Raw genomic sequence first — 20,915 nt, 5'->3', positions numbered from 1 at the left:
TAAGGAAAATCGGAGTCCACATGGAAAGGTATAGGTGTTCGTTTTTTCTGTGTGTTGTATGATATTAGAATAGTAGAGGAATATTGTGAATGTGGTTGAATGAACCCTGTGTCAGGCACTTATATGTAATTTGCAGAGTATCCATGTAGATGTAGATGATTGATTAAACTATTTTTTTATTTGCCTATGATGTGCTGCCTAAACTTCCCCATCTAAAACATTTTTATTTAAGCTGTGATAATACATTTGATTCACTAGCTTGTTTCATTACACCCACAACACAATGTTTACTATTATGAGTTAATAATTAACAGTTAACTTTAACTTCCAATAAATCTTCTGTAAAGTAATGCTTTAACATTTAATGGGGTTACCTTTTTTAGTAACTGATTAACAATTAGCAAAGTTAACTTTTTCATTAACAATGCCCAGCTGTGCAGGTTTGCTATATTTTTATTCTGTCTGCTTTGTCGGGTAGAGGTGCTGATGGTGGGCTCTGTTTCACTGGATGTAGTTTGTGTTAAAGCATCTACCTTGGAGACAGGTTTCTTCACCAAGAAAGACTAAGAAGTGGCAAAGGCAGGGGGTTTCATCACCTTATATCTTTTCTTGGCTACTGGTAAGGGATCTGCTTTGAAACTATTATTTCTTAAATTTTTGTTCTTCGGTGAAGACTAGTTAGTCTTGGCTCAAGAATGGGTGTCTCCCAGAGCAGTTGGTGCAGATGGGCATCATTACCAGATCCATGAGCTGCTTTTCCACATTTCGTGCAAATCACTTCACCTCCATAGCTAATGCTATGTGGCCAAATTGTGTAAGGTCTAACTCTGATCTTGGAGGAAACCTGTCATGATGCTCTCAGCTAGCAATGAAGAACTGAAGGTTGCAATAAAAGTACCAGTCTTCCCACTATTCCTCTGTGTCCTGCGTTCAACATTGACCATCTTCTGTGACGCCCATTCTGTTTCAGTTCCGAGATATCCATGTCCATAATGTTACGGCATGTGACCGTACCCTTGTGTGGGTTGAGGGAGACGTGCATCTCAACAACTATAATGGTCATCCATATTTTTTGACTTCCTTAGAAATTCCACCTACTATGACACATTAGTTACAACTAACAGGGAACCATTTCATGATCATTTAATAGATTTTAATGTACCAGCAAGGAATGAATATAGAAAAGGGATTTTTTTCTAACATCCCCTCATCCCTGTTGATCACTAGGGACACATTCTGATTTATGGCTTCTTGAGTCCCACTACTAAGTACAGTCAGGTTATCAGGACGACTAGCCTCCCTCAGTTTTTTAGAAGAATGAGTGTCATTACTTCCAGATTTTACACCATTGCATTGAGTGGGTTTTTATGTTGATAATTCGCTATGGTGATCCCATGAGCTGCTAGGGATAGGAGGTCCACCCAGACAAAGCCCCTCTAGCCTGGATATGTTTTACTCATCTGAGGTGTTGCAGGTTCCTCAGAGATTGTCCATTAATGATTGTTGACTTCAACAGCCATTTATCTCATTGATGTGCAGCGTACCTTGAGATTGAGGTTTTTACCATCCTCATGATTAGGCAGTACCCACCATTTGACATGACTTGGGGAGGGGGGGCATGTGTGGTTTATCAAATAACATGGATTTGGCAAGCACCGTTCTCCCAAGAGGGATGAGTGGAGAACTTTGAGTTCTTCCTGGCCCTTGCCTTCCCTGTACAGGGCTGGTAGACCTGCTACAGTCAAGTGGACAAGTGTTAACAGATCTTGTACTTCCTTGGCAGGAGATAGTGTCAGAGGGAGAGGATAGTGCTTTTTCTAACTTTGGTACAGGTCCCTCAGCAGCTCGCCCAACATACCGTTTTCACACCACCTTTCAATCACTTTACCGCAGTGGGGTTGACTGCATGAGAATAGCATCAAAGTAAGCAAACACGGCTGCATTGAGGCAGCTGCAGTATTATTCTGAACATTAAACAAATAACTTTAAGTTAACCTTCTAATTCTGTTGTAATTACAGGATCTATTATTCTACAAGGATTTAAGAACTAATGCTACAATGCCCAGGAAAGTGCTTTTGTGTTTTAATGAGAGAAAAACCTGTGTTAAAATTTCATAAAATGATTCCATTGTGTCTGCTGTAAACATATGCCCATCATGCTCGCCCCCCCCCCCCCCCTCCCTCCCCCCAACCTCAAGTTGATGGTCATTAACAGCATCACAAACCAAACTCAAAAATAGTAGTAATTTTCAACAATCAATATACAGTTGTTGAAAAAGGAAACAAAATGACACAGGATGTGACTGTTATATAAAATGCCCTATAAACAATACTATGCCAAAGCAGTTGGCTTCTTTTGTAAAATTTCAAATGCTGACATATAACTAAGAGGTTAACAAGCAGAAAGAAGTGTAACTAATGCAGTAACAATTAATTTTTAGAATGTATAGCTGTAGATCACAACCATTGATTTAGTACAAAACATGTTACATGCAACATTCATAAGATTTGGAAACTCTCACGATTAAACCACACAGTTATATTTAGAAATTGGGGGGAACAATCATCTGAATTAGGATGCTCTTTATAGATGCACAAATGTAGTTCACAGATGAAGGAATAGTATGAATTACATTTTTCACAGCACTCTGTGCTTGAAAATACACAAAATTTCATGAAACACACATATGTAATGCAGTCAGTGAAAGATAATGGAGAAATGACACAGAGAGCATGCTAAAGTTTTGAATGTAAATTGTTCGAACCTAGATTTTCAAAACAAATTTATCTTCCATATGTGATCTTTCTCAAACACTAAGGTAAAACTGAGAAGGAAGCTTATATACAGGGTGTTACAAAAAGGTATGGCCAAACTTTCAGGAAACATTCCTCACACACAAATAAAGAAAAGATGTTATGTGGACATGTGTCCGGAAACGCTTAATTTCCATGTTAGAGCTCATTTTAGTTCTTCCACCTACACTCAATGGATCACATTATCATGATTTCATACGGGATACTCTCCCTGTGCTGCTAGAACATGTGCCTTTACAAGTACGACACAACATGTGGTTCATGCATGATGGAGCTCCTGCACATTTCAGTTGAAGTGTTTGTACGCTTCTCAACAACAGATTCGGTGACCGATGGATTGGTAGAGGCGGACCAATTCCATGGCCTGCACGCTCTCCTGACCTCAACCCTCTGGACTTGATTTATGGGGGCATTTGAAAGCTCTTGTCTACGCAACCCCGGTACCAAATGTAGAGACTCTTCATGCTCGTATTGTGGACGGCTGTGATACAATACGCCATTCTCCAGGGCTGCATCAGTGCATCAGGCATTCCATGCGACGGAGGGTGGATGCATGTATCCTCGCTAACGGAGGACATTTTGAACATTTCGTGTAACAAAGTGTTTGAAGTCACACTGGTACATTCTGTTGCTGTGTGTTTCCATTCCATGATTAATGTGATTTGAAGAGAAGTGATAAAATGAGCTCTATCATGGAAAGCAAGCGTTTCCGGACACATGTCCACATGACATATTTTCTTTCTTTGTGGTGATTTCCCTAAATCACTCCAGGCAAATGCCGGAATGGTTCCTCTGAAAGGGCACGGCCGACTTCCTTCCCTAATCCGATGAGACCGATGACCATGCTGTCTGGTCTCCTTCCCCAAACCAACCAACCAACCAACCAACCAACCTTTCTTTGTGTGTGAGGAATGTTTCCTGAAAGTTTGGCTGTACCTTTTTGTAACACCTTTTATGTGCAAAATTTGTGTATTTAGCACTTTGCTGTTTTTATGACAATTTCTACACTAACAAGCCAAAGATGAACCAGCAGAATCGGTATATTTGACTAAAACGTATTCCCTATTAAACTGCAATAAACTGTTTGTGCTTACCCAAATTAAATTTGGTATGGTAAAATTAAATGGAAAAAATGTTATTCTGAAAAATGGTGGTTCCCCCTCAGCTAAATGAAATAGCTGCTGTTTATCTGCTAGTGCTAGTGTAGGCACATTTACAATGAATAATGATACTTGCCATGCAACTGACAGCCAGATATTTGAATCTCAGTAATCAAATAATTTGTACAGGGTGTTTCAAAAATGACCAGTATATTTGAAACGGCAATAAAAACTAAACGAGCAGCGATAGAAATACACCGTTTGTTGCAATATGCTTGGGACAACAGTACATTTTCAGGCAGACAAACTTTCGAAATTACAGTAGTTACAATTTTCAACAACAGATGGCGCTGCGGTCTGGGAAACTCTATAGTACAATATTTTCCACATATCCACCATGCGTAGCAATAATATGGCGTAGTCTCTGAATGAAATTACCCGAAACCTTTGACAACGTGTCTGGCGGAATGGCTTCACATGCAGATGAGATGTACTGCTTCAGCTGTTCAATTGTTTCTGGATTCTGGCGGTACACCTGGTCTTTCAAGTGTCCCCACAGAAAGAAGTCACAGGGGTTCATGTCTGGCGAATAGGGAGGCCAATCCACGCCGCCTCCTGTATGTTTCGGATAGCCCAAAGCAATCACACGATCATCGAAATATTCATTCAGGAAATTAAAGACGTCGGCCGTGCGATGTGGCCGGGCACCATCTTGCATAAACCACGAGGTGTTCACAGTGTCGTCTAAGGCAGTTTGTACCGCCACAAATTCACGAAGAATGTCCAGATAGCGTGATGCAGTAATCGTTTCGGATCTGAAAAATGGGCCAATGATTCCTTTGGAAGAAATGGCGGCCCAGACCAGTACTTTTTGAGGATGCAGGGACGATGGGACTGCAACATGGGGCTTTTCGGTTCCCCATATGCGCCAGTTCTGTTTATTGACGAAGCCGTCCAGGTAAAAATAAGCTTCGTCAGTAAACCAAATGCTGCCCACATGCATATCGCCGTCATCAATCCTGTGCACTATATCGTTAGCGAATGTCTCTTGTGCAGCAATGGTAACGGCGCTGAGGGGTTGCCGCGTTTGAATTTTGTATGGATAGAGGTGTAAACTCTGGCGCATGAGACGATACGTGGACGTTGGCGTCATTTGGACCGCAGCTGCAACACGGCGAACGGAAACCCGAGGCCGCTGTTGGATCACCTGCTGCACTAGCTGCGCGTTGCCCTCTGTGGTTGCCGTACGCGGTCGCCCTACCTTTTCAGCACGTTCATCCGTCACGTTCCCTGTCCGTTGAAATTTTTCAAACAGATCCTTTATTGTATCGCTTTTTGGTCCTTTGGTTACATTAAACCTCCGTTGAAAACTTCGTCTTGTTGCAACAACACTGTGTTCTAGGCGGTGGAATTCCAACACCAGAAAAATCCTCTGACGGTGTATTTCTATCGCTGCTCGTTTAGTTTTTATTGCCGTTTCAAATATACCGGTCATTTTTGAAACACCCTGTATGAGGGGCTATACTATATATTGTTATGTGAGATAGTAGTGTGTACAGACGAAGTGAGACACTGGCCTTGCTTTCAGGAAGACAGCAACTCAAATGCCCTTCCAGCCATCCAAATTCAGGTTTTCTGTTCTTTCCCTATATTGCTCAGACAAATGACACGATGGTTCCTTAGAAAGTGACATGGCCAGTTTCTTTCCCCAATTTCAACACCTCCAATGGTCCTGTCATCAACAGAACATTAAACATTAATCTTTTTTTCCCCCTTTAAACCCGAATAGAGAACACTGTTCTGAATCCTAGACAAGAAGGCAAAGCCAACATGTAAACTGATTTTTCTGTTTTGCATTGTGATTGTGTAAACTGGAATTCAAATGAACCTGATCTCCATTATCAGTAACAAATATCATTGAAGAGTAAGTGTACTAGGAAGTGAGTGTGAGACTTCTAATACCTTCGAGGAGGCCTTTCCAAAATGAGAGGTTATCTACTTTAAACAGTAGTCTTACTGATCAGTCATTCATTTGTCACTTGATTGTGTGGTGGTTTGTCTGTTCTTCTTCATTACATACTTGTAGCTGTTTCAAAATATGCTTCTTTCCCGAGAATCATATTAGTATTATACTAAGTCACCATTCTGTTTTAATTCTAAACCCCTAGCAATTGCAATTTAAATGTCCCATTATTGTTTGTTGTTTGCATTTTCAGTTCATCATAATTATGACCGCCAGCTGTGATAGGGAACGAAACAGTTTTAGAATTAAAGCACATCTTCTCAGCAGAAAACATGGCCGACCATTTACATGATTTCTTAAGTTTTTTCATTGGCATGCAGTGTTCAATGTCTCTCTCCCTCTCTCTCTCTCTCTCTCTCTTTCTCTTTCTGTCTCTCAACATTTTATAGATGTGACCTGTTTCAGAAAGTTTTTGATTATGTTGAGTACAGCTTTAATCTGCTTCGTGTAAATTTCAGCCAAGACAAGCCCAGCCGCCTAAGCAGCCAGTGGCCCCTGTCAACCAAACACTTCACATCGATACGCATTCAGAGCCTGTTCCGTGAGTATTCTGTTCATGCACGTACTTTAAGTTGTCACACGTTTATGTAGTGAAGAGAATATATAATATGCATCCTTATTAAATTTTTTGTCATGCACTAGCTTCTTATCAAGTGTTGCCCAGTTGTATTACAGACTACAGACTCTCTCTCTCTCTCTCTCTCTCTCTCTCTCTCTCTCTCTCTCTCTCTCTCTCTCACTCACTCACTCTCATGTACACCTTGAAAACTACACATATCCTGATTCTAAAAATGAAGCCTGCTTAGTTGTATCACATACTATTTCTTTCAAAATTAATACCTTCAAACTTTTTTTTATTTTAATATCTTACATACAATGTTTTAATGCTCCACAATAATATTTATTAGTCTGTTGCTTTATTTATTGAACTATATTTTGTGCCGGCAAGAACCATGACACCATTACAACAGTGCAATCTATTGAAATAAATCTACTTCAAGGAACTAGTTGACTTTTTAAAGGCAGGTGGCAGCACATCCTAAGCTGCTTACACTGTTTTGTATTGTGAATTTATCTACACAGGTAATAATAGTTATTCTATAAAGCAAGGAATTAACATATAATACTGCCATTTTGCTATCTTTTTCATATGTAATTCATTATAGAATAATGGAAAGGAGGTGTTGTGTAAATAATCCAATTACATATTGCTATATTTGTGGTAGTTTTATTGTGAAGATGCAGAGGTAAAAAATAACCTCATTTTGTAACAAAACCTAACAAGGCATACTATAATTGAACTAGATCAGTCGAGGTGCTGGGCACCTCATATTGTGTGCAGTGTTTGTGTTGAAGACCTATGAAATTGGAGGAAATGGAAGAAACAGTCACCAAGTTTGGGAATACTAATGGTGTGGCATGAGTGTCAAAAGCACAGCACTAACTGTTCATGCCATGTGAAGGGTGTTAATGCAAAGAACAAAAAAGGATTATATATCCAAACTTGCCATCCACTATTAGACAAGTAGCACATAGTCCTGGTATTCTTATGCCTAAGCCACCTGCAGACAGTAGTGTACTTGATTTCAGATACATCCAGTAACAGTAAAAAAATAAAAAATAAAATAAAAACACAAAAAAATATAAAAAGTTGTTATATTAACTTAAGTATGTTGTTAAATTAACTTAATTATGTCATGTATTGGAAAATTTGACTAGTTCCACATCATTACAAAATATCGTATTCATGATCCATGGAACTAGTATTAATCTAATCTAATCTAATCTATGTCCGATGTGTTCCTTCCTGAAACATCAAATCTGCCACGACCACTGTCACAAGCCAAGTTAAATGATATAATAAGGCAATTAAATCTTCCAAAGGATGCAGCTGAGCTATTAGGTTCCAGACTACAGGAAAACTGCTTACTTGCAGGTGATACATCATTGTCTTTTTACAGGAATAGAGAAAAAAGGAAATACAGCTTACTGTAATGACATTCCAAACTTAATGAATAAAATGGGTTCTGTTAACTATTATCCAGATAAATGGAGACTATTTATCAATTCTAGCATAAGAAGCATTAAGGGTGTGCTTTTACACAATGGTAATGCTCTGTCTTCGGTTCCAGTAGCATACTCAATGCAGCTGAAGGATGTTGTGTGGAGGCTTGACAGTAATCTGTATGATATTACCTCAGCAATAGGGATTCACGAAACATCCATGTTATTTGTGCAAGTGGGATAGTACAACACATTGGAAAAGATAAAGTGTAACATGAGGTAGTTATAACATAATAAGGTGTAGCCTAGTGAACCCTAAGAAGTTTCTTCTGCCACCTCTTCATATAAAACTTGGTGTAATGAAACAATTTGTGAAAGTTCCTGACGAAGATGGTAATTGTCATAAATATCTCAGCAACAAACTTCCTGCCCTGTCTGAAGCCAAAATTAAAGGAGAATTCTTTATGGGTCCTCAGATCAGAGCTTTAGCTAAAAACACTACATTTGAAGCTATTATTATTTCTAAAGAGAAAATTGCTTAGAATTAATGTAAAAGGGTACAAACAATTTCCTAGGAAACAATAAACACCATGAATATGTCAAAATTGTAAACAACATGTTACAGAATCTGAGAACATTGGGATACAACATGAACCTTAAAGTACACTTTCTGTTTTCACATTTTCCTGACAACCTGAGGGCAGTCAGTGAAGAACAAGGGGAGAGGTTCCACCAGGATATTCAAGAAATGGAGAGAAGTTACAAAGGATGATGGGAAACTTAGGTGATTGCAGATTACTGCTGGATGCTGGATAGGGATTCTTTGAAAAAACAGAAGAGGGAATGTAAGAAACAAACATTTTATACCAAATGAATAAGATTATACTTATATGCTGTTCGTAAAGCAAACGGAAATGTGAAAATTGGTGATAAAAAACCTCAGAAGTTCACTTAACAATGGAAATAATCAAGTTTTTGACAATACAGTAGAGCGTCGATTATCCGAACGTCGGTCAACCGAATGACCGCTTAACCGAACTGTGTACTCGCTCGCACCTGTTACTCTCCCACCCTACCGTCCATCATCCCCCTCACTCCCAAACCAAGTTTCCCACAGTAGTCACCACACTGGGCCACCGCTGGCGGAACATTGCTTCTAATGGTGCCTTCACAAGGCGCTGCTGAACGGCCAAGCCACCAGTCACTGTGTTTCAACAATCAGCACACTTCTGTCGGCTTGGCACTGGCAGTAGAAGTAGCGGCAGTATCAGAGCTGTTCACAGCAACAGCTGCGCCAGCTTAGAGTTGAGGCGTGCCGCTCCGCACAGTTTGAAGGATTGCGCGCCGCCAAAAAGAGCTTCTCACGGTGCAAACAGTCACCTTCTGTTCTCTGTTACGACCACTTGTGCGCTGCTGTGTGAAGAAGTGAACTTGATGATACAAAATGCTTAAACGTAAACGTGTTGTCCTTTCTATGAGGGACAAGTACGAGATTATTACTATATATTCCTACTGAAGTTGCCTTTGTCTGTTACTTTGTAATACTGAAAGACAAGCCTGTTTTTATGAATAAATTTACAGTAAAGTACTTCTTTTTGGCAAATAAACATGTGCAGTTCGATTATCCGAACAAACCAGTTTTCTGAACACCCATGTCCCCCAATTACTTCGGATAATCAACGCTCTACTGTATAATGCAATTGGATGGATTAAAAAAGTCTACTCACCAAGTGGCAGCACTAGATCACACACATAAAAAGGTTCTTCCAGCAGAAGGGTGAAGTGTTGGAGGGGAAGGAAGAGGGATGAAGAAAAAGGCTGGAGAGGTTAAGGAAAAGGGGTGGAGTTTGGAAAAGTCACCCGGAACCCTGGGTCAGGGTACACTTACTGGATAAGATGAGAAGAAAAGACTGATTGTTGGGTACTGCACTGGATGAGATTTGAAAACCTAGGAAGTTAAATGTGGAAGACAGGGTAATACGCAAGACAGAGATTACTGCTAAAACATCATGCACAAGTTAATAAGAGTGAAAAGCTATGTGCATCTCTGTCTTGCGTGTTACCCTGTCTTCCACCTTTAAACACTCAGGTTTTCAAATCTCATACAGTACAGTCCACAACAACCAGTCTTTGCTTCTCATCCTGTCTGGTAAGTCTCCTCTGATCCAGGGCTCTGGGTGACTTTTCCAAATTCTACCCCTTTCCCTAAACTTCTCTGGTCCTTCTCCTTCACCCCTTTTCCTTCCCCTTCAACCCTTTTCTGGAAGGAGGAGCCATTGGCTCTAAAAGCTTTCATAAATAAAACCTTTCTTTGTGTGTGTTCTCCTGCCGCTGCTTGATGATTAGATTCACATGTTCATTTGTATGAAGGCTTACCCAAAAAGCTATATATTTTCAAGTTGTCTAAAAAACAACCTTACCCACTTCAAAATACTCTCCATTACAACTAATACATTTGTCCCACTGGTGCTTTCACTGTTTGATACATTTTTTTAGTTATCTGTAAAAATGGCTGACAACTCCTCCCTTGATATTTTCTCGGCTTCTTCAGTGGTATCAAATCGGTGTCCTTTCATGCCCCTTTTCATGTGTGGAAATAAGAAAAAGTGATATGGAACCAAGTCAGGCAAGTAAGGTGCATGAAGCAGTGGAACCATGCCATTTTAAGCCAAGAACTGTCTAACAGAGATGGCTGTGTGTGCAGGTGCATTATCATGTTGGAAGAACCAATTTCCTGTCTGCCACAAATTGGGTCTTCTTTGATGATCACTGTTGTGCAATCTTCTTGAAACTTCCAAATAAAAGGTTTGATTGACAATCTGACATGGGGGAACACACTCTGAATGAAATATGCCTTTGGTAAATCAGCATTTTTTTAAGGTTTGACTTGACCAGGCAATATTTTTTTGACGGGGTGACAATGACATCTTCAGTTAGCTTGGCTGTTGCTTTCTTTCTGGCTCATAACCGTAGCACTATGACACATCACCAGTAATGACCTTTGACAGAAAATCTGGTTCAGTTTCAAGCTGTTGTATCAAAGCACAACATGTTTCAGCTCTACATTCCTTTTGATTTTCAGTCAGAACCCTAGGAACAAACTTGGCAGCTACCCTTTTTCATTCTCAGATCATCCATTATAATTTGCTGAAATGAACTCCAAGATAACACACTAATCTCTGACAGCTGATTAGTTGTCTGTCGATGGTCTGTGAGCACAAACTCCTAATTTTTTCAAAACTTTTATCAATTTGGGCAGTTGATAGAAGTCCAGAGTGAGGTTTGTCATCAGCTGAAATGTTGCCAATTTTAAATTGAGCAGACTACTTATACACTTTAGTTTTTCCCATAGCATCATCTTGGTAAGCTGTTTTCAACATTAAATCAGTTTCAGCAGCATTTTTACTGAGTAGAAAAAATATTGCTACACAAGCTCTGTCCACAGCAATGTTATTCCAGTTTTCATGTAGAAACCTAACGTGATGGAGAAGAATGAAGGTCATTCTTGAAATTAACAGAATTGAAATATTAAGACTCACCTTTTGTATGTAAAATGGTTCTCAGTGAGTTTTAATATGTAGATCTGAGTAATTTTGGTATTTTCGCTGCGTGAGAAATCCATTGTGATACCAACAGCTTCAAATGAGGTGTCTCCCCTTGGACACCATGCAGCTAGAGCAATGACCACCTCACTTAATGGCCACTGCCTATAGTCCCAATGCCCCCGAATGGACAGGTGCAGAGAGGTAACAGCCTGAGCATCAATAGAATGTTCCCACCACACTGGTACCTGATGATCTCCCATATGGATTGGCTATGATGGTGGGTACTTGGTGAACATACACACAAGGCCCGCACTTCTGTAAAAAAAATTTGAAAAGGTGGAGGTCAAATCCAGAAGTGGGAACTGAAAATGAATTAATTGAAATAAATGGTGTTAAATGAATGGATAAAATGGGAAAAGCCATAATCAGTGTCCTACAAACAAGCTAGAGACCAAGTCGGGGATAACATATAGCCAGAGAATAAGATTGCAGCACAGGAAAGGAAGCAGCACTGCATTGGCTTGGGGCCCTATTGCCACCATGCACAAAACTTACAAAGGAGTTGTGAGCCCCTGGGAGACTTCCCCTGCTGGTGGCAGGCATTGCATAAGCTCATGTATGGGAATGTGCACCATACTGGAAGTGATTGTACTCTTCAAGAACTCAGGATTTGAGATTCCTAATACGTACAAGGAACATCACGTCAGAGTCAGAGGATCCATTCTGATTGCAGTGTCCTCTGGTGCATGGTCTACAGTGATGCAGTGTTGTTTATCATGACAGAACTTCACCTTGCTGTCCTCTGAAGATTTAGATCTTTTTGTAAGTCTCTTCAGGAATAAATACCTGATATCTATGCAACTTAGCATATGCTTCATCACATATTATATCATATCTACTATGATGTAAATAGGTAGATTAAAAATCTACTCAAGAAGAAATGGCAGGAGAACACACATATAAAGGTTTGAAATTTGCTATCTTTCAGAACCAGGGGCTCCTTCTTCTTGCACTTCTGACAGAAGGGTTGAATGGTAAAGAAGAGGGGTGAAGGAAAAGGACTGACGAGGTTTAGAATATAGGAAGAGTTCAGAAAAGTTACCCAGAATCCTGGGTCAAGGGAGACTTATTGTACATCCAGAACTCTGGGTCAGGGGAAACTTATTGGACACCCAGAACCCCAGGTCAGGGGGGGAGACTTACCAAGTGAAGAAGATGACAGATTCAAAGAACTTAAGCCGCAGTGCACATGTTGACTTCCTATCAAATAAATTAAGCTGTTTTGCCTACTGATGTCGTCGTCGTCGTCGGCTGATACTCGTATCCGAGTTTTCATTTCTCTCCTGAGATTTCCTTTGTCACGGTTCAGGTGTGGAAGTGTCGTTGATGGCTTAGCAATCCAATCCTAGCGTGGAACAGGCGGCCACAGACATTACAGCTGATGGAAGGTGGAGGACGTGGCTGAGCCTGGAGGAGTTTACGTCTCTGGCATTTGTCATTCTCCATTCTTCGACGTTCCAGCTCAAAGTTTTGAAGAGCATTTGAGGTAACTGAACGCCAGCGACTTCGGTCTTCTGCTATTGTGGACCAGTTACTCGGATCGATGTTCAAGTTTTTCAGATTTTTCTTGTACTGATCCTTATAACGTTTGAGAGGGGCACCTCGTGGCCTTTTACCTGTGCTCACTTCGCTGTACAGCATTTGGCGTGGAAGTCTGTCATTTTTCATCCGCTGGACATGTCCGACCCATCTGAGTTGATGCCCAATGATAAGAGCTTCCATGCTATGCATTTTTGCTCTCTCTAGAACAGCCGTGTTGGATATGAAGTCATCCCATTTTAGGTTCATGATATATCTTAGCTTCTGTTGGTTGAAGCGTTCTAGTTTCTTCAGATCGCAGCGATACAACGTCCAGGTTTCACAACCATATAGCAGGGTGGAAATGACAACAGCTTTGTACACCATCAGTTTGGTGTACAGTGTTAGGTCTTTATTCAGGAAGACACGCTTTGTAAGACGACCAAATGCTACATGTGCAGCACGTATTCTATTCTCCACTTCTTTTCCAGATGAGCAGTTGGATGACAGTATGCTTCCCAGGTAGAGGAAATGGTCCACTTGTTCCAGGAGTGTATCATAGATGGATATGCTGAAGTCAGGAACGGAGGAGCCAGGAGTTGGCTGCGCCATCACCTTTGTCTTTGAAATATTGATGGAGAGACCAAATCGTTCGTACGCCCTGCTGAAGGAATCAACTGACAGCTGCAACTCTGCAGGTGAATGAGCTGGAGAGGCATTGTCATCAGCATACTGCAGCTCTGTCACACGAGTGGTACTGGTGAACCTTTTTGAATGGAGTCTGGACTGGTTGAATAATCCTCCATCAAACCTGTACTTTAGTTCTATTCCTGCATTGTTTACGGTTGTCTCGTAAAGCATAGCTGCCAGATAAAATGCAAATAATGTAGGTGCAAGAACGCATCCTTGTTTAAGCCCACTTGTTATTGGGAATTCACCAGTCATTTCATTCTGGCAGAGGACCTGTCCAGTCATATCAACGTGGAGAGCTTCAATCAGGTCAACAAAATGTTCAGGGCAGCCGAAGCGTTTTAAGACCATCCACATGGCTTCTCTGGGAACTGTATCAAAGGCCTTTTCTAGATCGTAGAAAACAAGTAGTAAAGGCTTTTGCTGTTCTCTGCACTTCTCCTGTAGTTGTCGTGCACAGAAGATCATGTCAATTGTCCCTCTTGAAGGTCGAAACCCGTATTGAGACTCAGGTAGTATAGTCTCTGAAAGTGTCTGGAGGCGATTTAAAAGGATTCTTGCAAAAATTTTTCCAGTGACAGAGAGTAGAGATATTCCCCGGTAGTTACCACAGACGCTTTTGTCGCGCTTTTTGAAGATGGTGACAATTGTGGAGTTCTTCAAGTCAGCTGGTACCTTGCGGGTTTCCCACATTAATATAATAAGTGAGAAGAGTCTAGTTTTTAGAGGCAAGTCGCCACCCTCAATAAGCTCCATCGGGATGCTGTCAGGTCCAGGAGCCTTCCCAGGTTTCACACTCTTGAGTGCCTTGCAAAATTCTTGAAAAGTTGGAGGATCAGCCAGACAGGGTTTTGGAGGGTGCTGTGGGACATTTTTGAGAAAATCTCCAGCGGCAGTAGAAGGGCTGTTTAACAGTGAGCTGAAGTGCTCTTTCCAACGATTTAAGATGTCCTGACTTTCAGTAAGAATGGTGGAGTTGTCAGCAGCTTTAAGTGCTCCTGATGATGAGCGGATAGGTCCATACAGCTCTTTAATACCAGCATAAAAGCCACGCAGGTTCCTTGCATCAGAAAGATTTTGGAGTTCTGTGGCTTTCTGTTGCCACCATTTGTTCTTGATTACTCGTATTTCACTTTGACATTTCTGCTTGAGTTCTAGAAAGTGTGCTTTCTTTTCTGCGCAGGATGGATCTTGAGCAAGGGATAGGTAAGCATCCCGCTTTGCATTGATGATGGCTTGGATTTCTCCGTGGTTGTCATCAAACCAGTCACTTCTTTTCCGTGCACTACAACCAACAACATTCTCAGCAGTTTCTTTGATGATGTTCTTTAATGTGGTCCATTCTTGTTCGACGTCATCTGTGGTTGCTGGAGCTTTGTTAAGTTGTTCGGACAGTATGTCTTGGAAGTGTGAGCGAACATTTTTGTTGTTCAGGTTGCTTATGTTGAATTTTCTGCGTGGTGGGTTTGAAAAGTGGGATCGTGGCTTGCGATACTTTGGTACTCTCAAACGGCTGACTAAAAGTCTATGGTCCGTCCAGCACTCATCGATGTTTAGTGCTGCTTTTGTGATGAGAATGTCTTTCTTGTCACGCTGTCGCGTAATAACGTAGTCTATAAGATGCCAATGTTTGGAGCGTGGGTGCATCCATGTGGTCTTATAGCGGTTACGCAAACGGAATTGGGTATTGGAGATGAAAAGCTCGTGCTCAGCACACAGACCAAGAAGTAGCAACCCATTTGCATTGCAGTTTCCCACCCCTTGTTTACCCATGACATCTCTCCAAAAACGGTTGTCCCTTCCCACTCTGGCATTGAAATCACCAAGTAAAATTAATTTATCTTGAATGGGTATTTTAGAGAGAGTACTGTTCAGTTGGTGGTAGAACTGATTCTTTGTGTCTTCATCACTGTCTAAAGTAGGAGCATATGCAGAGACGAAGGTGATGAATCTGTCTGAACCAATGGGTACTCTAAGAGTCATCAGTCTTTCATTAATTGAGACAGGTGTAAGTCTGATGTGGGTACATGAAAAATAACATATCATAGTTATTCTGAATCTGTCATAAGTTACAGTGCAGATTTCAGGCATATTTTGGATACTGAAGATGGAGAAGAAAATGGTCAGATACATGTGTACTGAACAGCTAATTATTCATAATGTTGGGAACTATAAATCCTAAGTGTTCCCTCCCGATACATTTACAAAATTATTATCTTTTTATAAGGCAGGCAAAAATTATTTGAGGAGAATTATTTTAACCACACATACAACATGAGAAACAAAGAGACTTATTAAGCTTCCCTCAAACCAGTTTGAAATTATGTGCACATTCTCCCTAGTATATGGGCGTGAAAATATAGCAAAATAAATTAATAGGCATAAAAATACTTAATATAAAGCCAGATCCTCTAAAAATAAAGTTGCAGGTGATTCTATGGGACTGATATAAACAAGGTGGAACATCGCACTAGTTTTTTTCTTACAGCAAATTTGTATTATTATTAGGATCCTAATCTTAGCATAAGCTATTTTCTGTTTGTGGTGAAGTCTTACTACAAATTATTGAGGTGTCACCTAGACCCGACTCAAATGACTTATATTACACAAGATAATTAGAATAATAAATCACAAATCACAATACTACAAAATCTTTTTCCTGTACTGATACTGTCATAGATGCATTTCCATTCAATTTATTTTGTTGCTAGTTAGGTATGTGGGTACCATAAATTTTGTCACTTAAGAAGTTGTCAATGATTAACTAAATTCCCATTGTCAATTTGGTGTATCTTCAAAAAGTGTTGGAACTGTTGTTGTAGTTTTGGTTGGTGGAGGAGGTTTCTCTTAACCAGAGGGGATTTTGGTGGGGGGAGGGAGGTTTGTGTTTTACTAAACCCTCAACTGTCTATTATTTCAAGGTGTAAACCAAATCTCATTTTAAACTGTCATTGTTCCGGAACTAGGCCTCATTTTATGTTTGCATATATGTCCAAGATTTGAATGTTAATTTTTTACAACTCAAGTTTCTAATAGTACTTGATATTTTCTCTTTACAGCTACAAGGCTCTATATAACTACAGACCTCAAAATGAGGATGAACTGGAATTGAGAGAGGGCGATACTGTCTATGTTATGGAAAAATGTGATGATGGCTGGTATGTTGGTTCTAGCCAAAGAACTGGTTTCTTTGGAACTTTCCCTGGTAACTATGTGGAAAGATTGTAAGTTGATGTGGAATCTGAGAGTTTATATGAAGAACTACTTTTTCTGTAGATAGTGAACATACTAACTGGCATTTTACCCACTGTACTGCCATCATAGTCTGCCCATCAGCAAATACAGAAATGACCTTTATGTAAATAAATAAGTAACCACTGATTTGTGCTTGTCAAATAAAATGATTATCATTAGATCAGAAACTTTTTTAATGTTGAAGTATGCATGAAAGTACTCTTTGTTTCAGTATTTTCATGAAAATACTGTATATTATGTGCTGTAAAATTTTTTATATACCAAAGAGATTCAAATTAACAGCTACTATATGTAGCTGGTCACTCATAGTAACTCATTACATCTACAGGGATAGTTTAACTGACTGTGTTATCTAGCTTCTTAGCTTAAGATACTACAGAATTTGTCAGTGCTTACATGTTAATTGAAATTGTTGATATGTGGAATGTAATATGTTATTTATAACTTATGGACATGCAACAGAGTAATTGTTATTTTGCATAATCAAGTTATTAGACAAAAGGATCTGCACAGTATCTGCCTGATGGTGAAATGACAATACTTAAACACAACTACTACAAAAATACTTCCTCTATCAAGTGTTTCCTTAAACTTCACCATTATAAGAACCTCAAACTATAAGACCCTCTCTGTAAACATATATTAAAAGCATTCAAAATGAAATATAAGGTATGCACAGGAAGCAATGTACATTTCTCTGTTACTTTGAGGTATAAACCAAATCTCATTTTAAGTTGTCATTGCTCCATTGAATCTTTCTGCAGAAACAATAACAATAGTATAAGTAATAAAACTGCAAATTCACATACAAAAATGTAGTATTTGAAATCCTTCCTATGTCTGAATTTGACTAAATGAAACAGAGCAAAGCATTTCATGGTCAGGTATGTGCAGATTTACTAGTTGCATAGCTCTCAAGTAAACGAAATTGTGCTTCAACAAATTGTATTATATGTTGTGCTTCCAGTTTTTTTTCAGAAAGAAATAATATATACATTGTATGAGAATGAAACTATTTTGTAACTTGGATGTAACTGGTTGGCCATAGACAATATAATTCAATTTTTATTTTTTGGGGAATATGCTCATGAAAGAACATACTAGCAATTGACAATGATTTAGATACTATTTACTGAAAGTTTTAAAGTTGATTTTCCATACCAAGTAAATTGTTGCAATTATTTTATGATGATATTGTATAGACTAATGCAATTTTTTGACTTCTAGCCTAAAAAAAGACAAGTCATTTTGGAGCCACATGTAGAGTAAAATGTTACCCTGATTCCAAAGTAATATTTATATATATATATATTTGTAAGTGACACCAAGTCACATAATATTTCAGGGCATTTGAATGGTTTCAATATTGTGCATCACAGTATACTCAGTGAGCCCAGTGTACACTAATATATATGCAGCAGTAACTTCCAATTTAAAGAATCTGCCTGGCAACAGACTATAACAATAATCCTGCACTACTTACACATTTATATTCTTACTACAGCATGGATAAAAGTTAAAGTTTCCATACTGTAACATCAGAGGTATTAGTTGAGTTGTTAACTTACCTGTACAACAAAAATTTCAGTTTTGTATCAGTCCTGAAGCTGTATTATCCCTCAATACAACTATGAAAATTACTGTTAATTTTCTTTAAGTTCTGTAGCATCCAACTTGTTAACATTTTTGTGAATAGTGTTAAATTGTGAGAAATGCTTCTTCACTTATACTTCTAGTCATTAGCCAAAGGATTTACACAACCAGTTACTAAGAAGCCTAATTAAGTTGTTGTTATCAAATGGTTTGGTGATTTACACCTATTAGGCCAACTGAGCACCACAGGCATCAGCTCAAGATATGTTAACATCAGTGTCAATGTGGTCCGAAACCTGAGGCAAAATTACATTTCTTTTACAGCCATGCTAATTAAGCAAAGCACTATTCATGTCAGTTTGTGTGTATTATTGACATTGTATTAGATGCAGAAGCTGGAAGTGTAAAATTCAAGAAACATAGCAGTGCCTTTAACAAAAAATAACCTACCAGGTAGTTGATAAATAATTTGTTATTATTGTAACATACTTAGCAAACACCAAAATAAGATAATCATGGTTTTTCACCAACAACTCGAACCATTAATTAACACAGAGAGGAACATATTTTCTGCCATATTTTGTCTTTCTGGTAATGAAAACAAAGATCTTATTTTGTACCAGTTAGAACATAGCAACAGAAAGTAACTATGGAAAAACCGTTTGGTTTCTCTTGATCAGTTATATATAGAAGTTGTAATGGAACAGTTATATCTCCAGCAAATTCAGAACACAAATTTAAAAAACTGCTATGAAGAATTTAATGCTTCGTTGCTAAGTTTACCAGTTAAAATGTATTTTTGTAGAAAATATGATTGACAGGTAATCCTCTCAGATGCACTTTTGTTAATTAATACAGATATTTAGGGCTTAAAATGAGGTAATTTCTTGATGCTCTAAAACTCTCTTGGCCACATTTTCAATGAAATAATTAGTGAGAACAAATTATTGTTAATTATTATGTTTATACCAAAATGAGAAACCAAATCAGTAATAAATGCCATCATCATATCATTTTATACAAGTTGTCACTACCTTAAAGCATGTCATAAATCCTGTGTCAGAACTGTAATTAATAAAGTGGCTAAATAAAATTGTCTAATGACTTGAAATAATTTTGTTTAGGAGATTATATGGAGGAATGAGACTAGCATGTGTGACACAAGTTTAAAATATGAGCTGCTTTTCTTTCATGTGAAACCTTCATCCATACAAAAGGATTAAATTTTATGTGGAACTCAAGAAAATCTATACAGAGGCACACCAAATAATGCAGGAAGCCTATGGTGATGAGCACTTAGTCCATACTTGGTGTTACAAATGTTTCACACAGTTTGAAAATGGATGCCCTTTTTTTGATGTCTACTGATGATGCTCATGCCAGGAACATCAACGAAACTGTGCATGCCAATTCATGACTGACTGTCCAAGAGATTGCAGAAGAATGTAACATTTCTGTTAGAGCATGTCATGAAATCCTGACACAGCATCTTGGAATGCATCATGTTGCCACCAAGTTTATCCCACGGCTCATGCGTCAAGACCACAAAGACCTTCTTCATGCGATCTGTGAAGAGCTTTTGGATTGCGCAAATGAGAACAAGATGTTCCTTAAGAGAATCATAATTGGTGATAAGATGTGGGTCTATGGTTAGGTCAGATCAAGCATCAAAACCACACTGACAGTTTTGACTTTGAATGATTAGTTCTTCGAAGGTTCATGCCACAGGAACAAACTGTTATTTGATCGTACTGTTGGGACATGTTGTGATACCTGTGAGAAAATGTGAGAAGGAAACGACCTGAAATGTGGTGAGACAATTCATGGCTGTTGAATAATGATAATGAACCCATAAGTTCATCCCTGTTGGTGCATGACTATTGCACAAAAAATGAAATCACTGTGCTGCCTCATCCTCCATATTCTCCAGACCTGGCCCTAGTGAACTTTTTTTTTATTTCCAAAGTTGAAAACCCCATTGAAAGGATGGAGATTTGCAATGATAGATGAGATAAAAGAATATTCGCAGATGGTGTTTTGCATGGTCCAACAAGAGGCACACAAAGACTGCTTCCAGAAGTGGGAAAGGCAGTGGGAATGGTGTATCAGTTGTAGAGGAGAGTATTTTGAAGGAGACCATGCATAACAAATAAAAGGTAAGTGTAGAAACATTTTGTGGACAAAATTTCAGAATTTTTTGAACAGATCTCATATAGGGAAGTCACAGTGCTAGAAAATTGTAGTGAAAAGTGTTCTAATTATGGACCACAAGGAAATAGATACAGTTTATTGGGTCATGGAGTAACATCTACA

The 20,915-nt window shown here is 39.0% G+C and overlaps 1 protein-coding gene across 12 annotated transcripts in view; it reads left to right on the top strand.

Annotated features, from left to right (window-relative positions):
• LOC126416983 (sorbin and SH3 domain-containing protein 1) overlaps positions 1–19,703 on the top strand; it is a 1,139,715-nt gene extending 1,120,012 nt beyond the window's left edge. For all 12 annotated transcript variants that reach the window (XM_050084918.1, XM_050084885.1, XM_050084932.1 and 9 more), the window contains 2 exons: positions 6,396–6,478; positions 16,814–19,703. In XM_050084918.1, the coding sequence (XP_049940875.1) occupies positions 6,396–6,478; positions 16,814–16,982 (252 nt within the window). In that variant the 3' untranslated portion in view covers positions 16,983–19,703. The remainder of the gene's footprint in view (positions 1–6,395; positions 6,479–16,813) is intronic.
• The last annotated feature ends 1,212 nt before the right edge of the window (positions 19,704–20,915 follow it).

Source organism: Schistocerca serialis, chromosome 1, assembly GCF_023864345.2.
Source record: "Schistocerca serialis cubense isolate TAMUIC-IGC-003099 chromosome 1, iqSchSeri2.2, whole genome shotgun sequence".
NCBI lineage: Eukaryota > Metazoa > Arthropoda > Insecta > Orthoptera > Acrididae > Schistocerca > Schistocerca serialis.
This window is presented reverse-complemented; position numbering and strand designations above follow the sequence as displayed.